A 7,971-nucleotide genomic window follows, 5' to 3' on the forward strand; every position below is an offset into this window, starting at 1 on the left:
CACACACACACACACACACACACACACACACACAAACGAGGCTACAGGGCTGTGCCGCGTTCGAAGCTGTCCTTGATGTCTTTGCTGTATTTCCCGTAGTACTTCTCCAACTTTTCGTTGTACACGCGGTTCCTGCACACACACACACACACACGAGAAAGCGAGAGGGAAACGGAGGGAGGGAGAGCAAGGGCGTGATTGTACATATGCGTCAGAATATGTATGGGAGGGAGAGCAAGTGCGTTCGAGTATGTGGTGTATGCATGCGGCTTTGTGCGTGTGAAGCAGGTGTGTGCACAGAACGAACAGGATGTATCAGGTCACATCAACAAATCGCGAGATAGCACGCATGGCACGCGGGACGCACTTTTCGTTGATGTAGTCGATGTCACCGTGCTTGTACACTGCACGCCGCCTCCTGAACTTCTTCTTCTTCTCGATTCTGAAGAAAGTTGATAAAGCATGCACGCGGCGGCATTCATTGTGAGCGTTGGACACGATGGGGCACAGCTGATCCATTCACGCGAGCACGTGTCGAAGCAGATAGAGAGGAGCCACACGCACACACCGATGCACACACACACACACACACACACAGACCGACGCGCGCGCGCACACACACACAGACACACACACAGACACAGACACACACAGTGCGAAGGTGCTGCTTGAACGTACTGTGCCTCGACATCGGTGACCAGTGCGTCAACGGCCTCCTTGCGCGGTTTCTTGAAGGGCTCAAGCTCATCGGCCTCCTCTGTGGCAACGTCTTCCGACACTGTCGGCTTCAGCTGCTTTGTCAAGCGCTCATATTGCCGCCTCGAGTCTGTGAAGCAGCAAACACGGGCAGTAAAGCAGTGAGCACACGCAAAGGCACACCGACACAGGGGCTGCGCTATCATGAGTGCAATACAATTGCAGAGATGGGTCCACCAAAAACACACACAGATGGACGAACACAAACAGAATCGGATTCAGACACACACACACACATACACACACATACACATACACATACACATACACAAACAGACAGACAGACATACTGTGCGACGTACTTTCGGCCTTTGTGGCGATGCGTTCAGCAGCCATGTTTGGCTTCTTGGAGCGCTTCTTTGAGAACTGTTTTGCGTCCTCCACGGTCATGCTCATGGCACGCACGCGATCGTAGTCCAGTCCTTTCTCCTCCGCTTCCTGTGCCAAGAGGACAGGAGGACGTTACAAAGGTAAGCAGCGGACACGCGTCAACACCATGCACGCAAGGAGGACGCACGCGTGCCAATGTTGACGTACATTCGCACGCCCTCTCTCATACTCACACTCAAATAGAGACACAATCATCACACACACACAAATAATGCACCTTGCGCTTGCGATCATCCTCCAGTTTCCACTCTGCGCGGGCTTTGCGTGCTTCGTAGTTCTTCGGCAGCTTTGCGCGCCTGTCCTCCTCTGCCACCTGCTCCTGCGTGTCACGCCTGCCTTGCTCCCTCTTCTTCTTCAGCTCAGCAAGGCGAGCTCGCATCGCCGAACGATCAGCCATATCCGCTACTCTTTGTCGTGTCGGAGCGCGTACATGGATATAATGGCCGACCAACAACGCGACACAACGGCTGCGGCAGTGGTGGTGGATGTTGACGGGATGGCGCGGGCGTGTGCGGCGTGCGTGGATGCCAGGACCCCGACGAGTGACAAGGACTTGGGTGACATCACAGAGAGTGCAGACCAGCTCCTTGCTCGCATCGATGCCTATGGCGGCCTACTGCAAGCCGTAAGCCCCTGTGCAGTGCTTGTGCTTTGGGTGCTTGTGCCTTGCGTGCTTGTGCTTTGTTTGTGTTTGTATTCAACGCGCCTCGTTGGTCGTGAACTGACGCAGCTGTGCATGCCCTTGTGGTTGCGTGTCATCCGACGACAGTTGACAATGGAACGACAAGAGATGGAGACAGCAACCCTGCCCATGCTCAAGGCCAATTGCGACCGGCTTGTGGAGCTGTTCCACAAGATTGATCAGATTGAAGTGTGTTACAATTGTGCTTGTGCGTATGTGGGTGTGTGGCTGTGTGTGTATGGGTGTGTGTGTGCTTGTGCTTGTGCTTGTGCTTGTGCTTGTGCTTGTGCTTGCGCTTGTGCTTGTGCTTGTGCTTGTGCGTGTGTGGGTGTGTGGCTGTATGTGTTGTTGAAGGGATAGCAGGATGGATGGCGTACTATGGAGGGTCTGTACTCGTGTGTCCTTCTTGCTCACGCACGCACGCGCTTGCACGCATAGGCTGTGGTGAACATTGTTCGGGGTAGAATGCAGGATGTTGAGGCTGAACTGAACGCGGTAGACAAGAAGCCAAAGAGCACCTCGGTCGTCACTGGCATGTTCCGGTCTCTTCGTGCAGGCTTTCTCGGGGTATGCGGTTCTGTGTGTGTGCGTGTGTGTGTGTGTGTGTATGTGTGTGTGTGTGTGCGTGTGTGTCTGTGTGTGTGTGTCTGTGTCTGTGTCTGTGTGTGTGTGTGTGTGTGTCTGTGTGTGTGTGTGTGTCTGTGTACGCCTGTGTGGTTTTTCTGTGTGTGCCTGCCTATCTGTGTCCGTATGTGTCAGATGTTCCTGCCCCTCTGTCCATCTCGAATTCTTCCTGCCTGTCTTCTTGATCGTCTTTCTCCACATCTGTGTTTGCTTGCATCTCCCTGCCGCTCCCATGTCTCACGCTCTGCCATTCCCTCCCCCCTCCCTCCCTCCCACGCCATCCAAACCCCAGCGACGGTCCGCGTCGCCATCATCATCATCATCCTCATCATCTTCTTCGAGTGCACCACCGCCTGGCGGGATAGCAGTAGAGCCCGACCCAAACTGGCAGCCGCCGCAACTCTGGTCAACACCAGACATATTCCCTGCCACAACACCACCGCCGCCAGCAACCCAATAGTGTGGCGTGTGGCATGTCGGCGCACTCCCTGCGCACTTTTTAAGCCCGGCTCGCTCCAGTTCAACGCTGTGACATGTTACAGGACTAGCCAGCAATGCATGCTTGTATCTCTGAGTATTGTGTTGTGTTGTTGTATGTGTGTGTGTGTGTGTGTGTGTGTGTGTGTGTGTGTGTGTCGCACCTTAGCAACCCCTCCCCCCCCCCCTGTTGGCATTGCACAAACGAACTGTGCACGATTGTACGGTATACATGTGCGAGCTTGATACGTTGTACGTGGGGGATACATGGCAGCACCAAGTTGCAATACCAAGTTGCAATACACACCACAAGAATCATACACAGACGTGCGACGTAAGCTGTTCGGTAGACACATTCACAAACATTCAAGCGATGAAGTGGCTGTGATGGGTGATAGTCAGCCCTCACATAACAGTGTGTGTGTGTGTGTGTGTTGGGGGGGGGTGAGAAACAGATTCACACCAATAACAGCAACCGCGTGTGCGTTGGGACGCGGTAGTTGGGGTGAGAGGGTGACACAAAGGCCAATCAATGTCAGCGGGTTTACTTCTTCTTGGCCTTGGAGCCGCGGGGAGGAAGCGGCTCGCCAATGTTCTTGCCGCGCAGCTTCACACCAAGCACCCGCTCCATCTTGCTCAGCGTCTGCTGGTTCGGGATGGCCTTGCCTGTCTCGTAGTCTTGCACAACAGCAGGCTTCTCGTTGATCTTCGTGGCAAAGTCCTTACGGTTCAGGCCCTTGTCGTTTCGCGCCTTCATGATCGTCTGTCCAACCTGCAGCGGCACCTTCTTGTCTGTTGTGTGTGTGTGTGTGTGCGTGTGTGTGTGTGTGTGTGCGTGTGTGTGTGTGTATTTTGTGGCATAACGGGTGGTGTTGCAATGATGTGATTGCGAGACACGAGATGAACGGCAGCGTTTTCATCAACCGACACACACACACACACACACATATATGCAAGGACACGGAGCGCGGAAAGAAGGCAAACGTACGTGCGAGCTTCTCTGTTTCGGCGTCGAGTACCGCCGTGTTCTTGTCGGTCGACTTCTGCTTGTTACCGCCCGCACCATCTGACAACGAAGAAGATGCAGTCGAACAAAAAGCAACACGACAGGACGCAGGCGAGGTGAGAAAAATACAGCATACACACCTTGCAACTCATCCAAGCGCCTCTCCTTCACACACACACACACATAGAGCTTGCTCCCAGTTGCTTACACTTCTTCTGTGTCGACACGCCAGCACCAGACCGCAGTGCCGCGTTCACGGCCTACACATGCAAGCGCGACAACAGCAGTGAGAAGGCTTGTAGCAAGAAGTGGACAAGAGCGTCTAACATGCATCACAAACGCAGACACACAAAGACACAAAGACACAAAGGCACAGATGCACACACACACACACACAAGCACACACACACACACAAAAACATACACTCACAGACACAGATGCACACACACACACACACACACAAACATACATACACACTCTCACACACACACACACGCACAAACAAACAGAAACACACCTGCTTGCTGCGGGCCTGGGATGCATTTGGCTTCTTCTTGCGAATAACCACAGGAGCCCAGTCTTGATCACCCATTGTTCTGCGTTGGCTTGTCGATGAGAACAGGAAGAAAATGTGCTTGCTTGCTCGCTCTTGCTGCTTTGCTTTGCTTCGATGATATTGGGTGGTGGTGGAAGAAATTACGTACACGCACAGCTGCCACGTCAGCGAAAGATTATTCACAAATTTCTACAATCCAAACAACAGGACTGGGGCTGGTGTTATGGTGCGAGCTCAGCGCCCAAGAGTCGTGTACCTCTTGGTGGCGCTGGTAGCGCTGGTGCTGGGCTGTTGTGGGTGTTGTTGCAGGGGCACCAGTGAGGTTGGTGGTGGCGGTGTTGCTGATCCCGCGTCATCAACAACCACACGGCGTGGGCTGCCCGTGTTCACTGAGAAGGACGCCGTGCGTGCAGCGCAGGCACTGGTGCGACGCCGCCTGGGCAGCGACGCGCTCAACCACTTTGAGTTCTACCTGATCAACACCACACACGATGAAACGCTGTGCTTTGAGCTGGCAAACAGCAACACCAACGCATCAGTCGTCACCATCGGCGGAACATCGCCCGTGGAGATGGCGACGGGGCTCAACTTCTTCCTGCGCGAGTACTTGCACATGTCCTTCTCCTGGAACAAGACTGGCGGAGACGTGATCCATCCTCTCCCAGCCACCATGCCGGTCGTCCACTCGCACCACGCGCATGTCAACAAGACTACCTTCTACACATACTACCAGAACGTCGTCACCGTCTCCTACTCCATGGTGTGTGCATTTGCGTGCGTTGGCGTGTGTTTGCGCATGCATTTGCACAGCAGTGTGCGTGTGTGGCGTGCGCATGACGTATCTCCTCCTCATCGTCATCTTCCTCCTCTTCCTTCCTCCTGCTTTCTTCCTCCTCTCCTGTTTTGCCGTGATACCGTTGCCGCGCTCTGCAGGTGTGGTGGGACTGGCAGCGGTGGGAAGAAGAGATTGACTGGATGGCCATGAATGGCGTCAACCTTGCACTCGCATACACGGGCCAGGAGTACGTTTACCGCAAGGTAAACGCTCACACGCACACGCTTTGCTTGCACCACATTCACACGCATTCATGTGATATGAGATCACTCCTGACTACGGCAGCATACGCACGCACGCGCATTGCAAACACACGCACGCGCATAGCAAACACACGCACGCGCATAGCAAGCATGCACATTGCAAGCATGCACATTGCAAGCATACACAGCCCTCTTTTCCCCACGTAACCGGCCTCCCCCCCCCCCCTACCTCAAAATACACAATCAGGTGTATGAGAAGCTTGGCGTGACGCAGGCGCAGCTTGCCGAGTTCTTTGACGGGCCGGCGTACCTGGCGTGGTCGCGTGGCCAGGGCGCCGCTGGCGTAGGAGGGCCACTGCCGTCACAATGGTACAAGCAGCAGTGGGAGCTGCAACGCGCAATCGTACAGCGGCAGACAGAGCTTGGTATCGGCAGTCTGCTGCCTGCGTTCCAGGGCAATGTCCCCGCTGCGCTGGCACAGCTGTATCCGCACGCCAACATCTCCAACGGGTGGCTGGACGGCCTCGACCCGCTCTTCGCAACCATCGCCGACCTCACCATGCAGGAACTCATTGCGGACTTTGGCGCCACCCATTTCTACCAGGCTGACGGCTTCTTCGACCACTCCACAGGCCCGTGGGTGGATGGCTCCAGCTCACAGCCACCCGCACGCACACGCGCACCATCACAGCGGCAGCAGCACCAGCACCAGCACCAGCACCAGCACCAGCACCAGCACCAGCACCAGCACCAGCACCAGCACCAGCACCAGCACCAGCACCAGCACCAGCAGCAGCTACTGCAGCAGTGGCCGGATGCTGGTGTCACGTGCACGTTTTCCAATGCCACCCAAGACACATATCTTGCCGGCTGCAGCCAAGGGTGCAAGGCCTTCGCCAGCCTCGCAGCTGCAAAAGCCGCGTGCGCCGGTGAGATGACGTGTGGGGGCGTCACCTTCAATCCGAGTGTGGGGCACTATGAAATGCGTGCAGGCATGACGCCGCTGCCGTCGCCGTCAAACGAGACGTCCTGGTTCATCACCAACGTCCTCCAGTGCCGCGACATCCAGCCAGATGCAGCAGCACACGCCCGCGCCAAGGCCGTGTACACCACCATGACAAAGCGCGACCCACACGCCATCTGGGTGTACCAAGGGTGGATATGGCTGGACCTCGACAACGCCCAAGGGTTCTCGTTCATGTCCGGCTTCACCAGCGCCGTACCGCGCGGGCGCCTGGTCATCTTGGATATGGAGGCGGAGTTTGACGAGATCTGGGCGTGGTCGCAGTCGTTCTTCAACACCACATTCATCTGGGCCGCCATGGACAACTTTGGCGGGAACAACGGCATGTACGGTGACATCCAGCTCGTCTTTGATCGCACGCGTCGCGTGTTTGCACAGAGCGATGCGGTCGTTGGCGTCGGCATCACCATGGAAGGCATCGACCAGAACCCAGCATACTACCAGGCGTACGTGGACCTGCCTTTGTTTTTCAACACTGAGTTGTTGTGGCAGTTGTCGCGTTTGGGGGGGGGGGGCACTTATGGGAAGCAAAGGGCGTTATTTGCTCGATGGTTGCCACGCGACAGGCACACACACATACACATACACATACACATACACATACACATACACATACACATACACATACACATACACATATGCTCCACATTCCACGTGCTTGCTTGCTTGTCACCAAACAGGGTGCTGGATACGGCGTGGAAGACAGACCTCTCGCTGTCATCGTTCCTCCAAGGATGGGGTCGCTCGCGCTGTGGCATGCAGCCCACCACCACCACCACCACCACCACCACCACCACCACAACCACCACCACCACCACCACCACCACCACCACCACCACCACCACCACCACCACCACCACCACCACCACCACCACCACCAGCAGCACTACAAACTACATCTGCCATGAACAACCTCATCACTCGGAAGTAGAGAAGACAGAATAGAAGAACAATAACTGCTCCTCTCTATTTACGTGCCCCATTGGCAATTTCGGGCTGTCAGGGATAGCAAAAAGGACGAGGTGGCGCGGTGAGTATGTGCTCGCGCTGCCACGGAGCGAGAGGAAGAAAACATGGATCGAGTACGATGCGTCGACACTGTCGCGGTAGGAGACGGGTGAGGCAGTGGGGGAAGGTATGGATGAGTATACATAGTAAACTATGAACAAACGAGCGATGAGAGAGAGTGCAGCCCAGTCTTGAGTAGAAAGTTACTAGTATGGCCGTGCAGGCACCTGCTTCGAGTGTTGTACAAGGGACCCTACGCTGTGGAAGCACTAGCATGCGTCGATCAGGATCAGTTAGCTGAAAAGTAGCAGCCGACTGATGCTACGTACCCTTTACCCTACCCATCAAATCTCGCTGCCCATGCAGCTCTAACGATCGGGATCCTAGTCGACCTATGCGTCATTGGAGG

The 7,971-nt window shown here is 55.4% G+C and overlaps 4 protein-coding genes across 4 annotated transcripts in view; 2 read left to right on the plus strand and 2 right to left on the minus strand.

Annotated features, from left to right (window-relative positions):
* Positions 1 to 41: 41 nt before the first annotated feature.
* Positions 42 to 1,543, minus strand: PTSG_11337 (uncharacterized protein; the record flags this gene model as incomplete). Its single annotated transcript, XM_004987639.1, has 5 exons — positions 42 to 132; positions 368 to 442; positions 679 to 819; positions 1,055 to 1,194; positions 1,364 to 1,543. The coding sequence occupies 5 exons, from the start codon at positions 1,541 to 1,543 to the stop codon at positions 42 to 44; spliced, it is 627 nt and encodes a 208-aa protein (XP_004987696.1).
* Positions 1,519 to 3,267, plus strand: PTSG_11338 (uncharacterized protein). Its single transcript, XM_004987640.1, has 4 exons — positions 1,519 to 1,771; positions 1,916 to 2,017; positions 2,267 to 2,395; positions 2,745 to 3,267. The coding sequence occupies exons 1-4, from the start codon at positions 1,577 to 1,579 to the stop codon at positions 2,910 to 2,912; spliced, it is 594 nt and encodes a 197-aa protein (XP_004987697.1). The 5' UTR covers positions 1,519 to 1,576; the 3' UTR covers positions 2,913 to 3,267.
* Positions 3,142 to 4,666, minus strand: PTSG_11339 (multiprotein bridging factor). Its single transcript, XM_004987641.1, has 4 exons — positions 4,454 to 4,666; positions 4,144 to 4,195; positions 3,918 to 3,995; positions 3,142 to 3,721 (listed from the first exon to the last, which is right to left on the minus strand). The coding sequence occupies exons 1-4, from the start codon at positions 4,526 to 4,528 to the stop codon at positions 3,474 to 3,476; spliced, it is 453 nt and encodes a 150-aa protein (XP_004987698.1). The 5' UTR covers positions 4,529 to 4,666; the 3' UTR covers positions 3,142 to 3,473.
* Positions 4,667 to 4,686: 20 nt separating this feature from the next.
* PTSG_11340 (alpha-N-acetylglucosaminidase) overlaps positions 4,687 to 7,971 on the plus strand; it is a 4,303-nt gene continuing 1,018 nt past the window's right edge. Inside the window, exons 1-3 of the mRNA XM_004987642.1 lie at positions 4,687 to 5,252; positions 5,426 to 5,530; positions 5,778 to 7,000. Of these exons, the coding sequence (XP_004987699.1) occupies positions 4,716 to 5,252; positions 5,426 to 5,530; positions 5,778 to 7,000 (1,865 nt within the window). The 5' untranslated portion in view covers positions 4,687 to 4,715. The remainder of the gene's footprint in view (positions 5,253 to 5,425; positions 5,531 to 5,777; positions 7,001 to 7,971) is intronic.

The sequence above is a fragment of the Salpingoeca rosetta genome (assembly GCF_000188695.1).
Source record: "Salpingoeca rosetta unplaced genomic scaffold supercont1.43, whole genome shotgun sequence".
Taxonomy (NCBI): domain Eukaryota; class Choanoflagellata; order Craspedida; family Salpingoecidae; genus Salpingoeca; species Salpingoeca rosetta.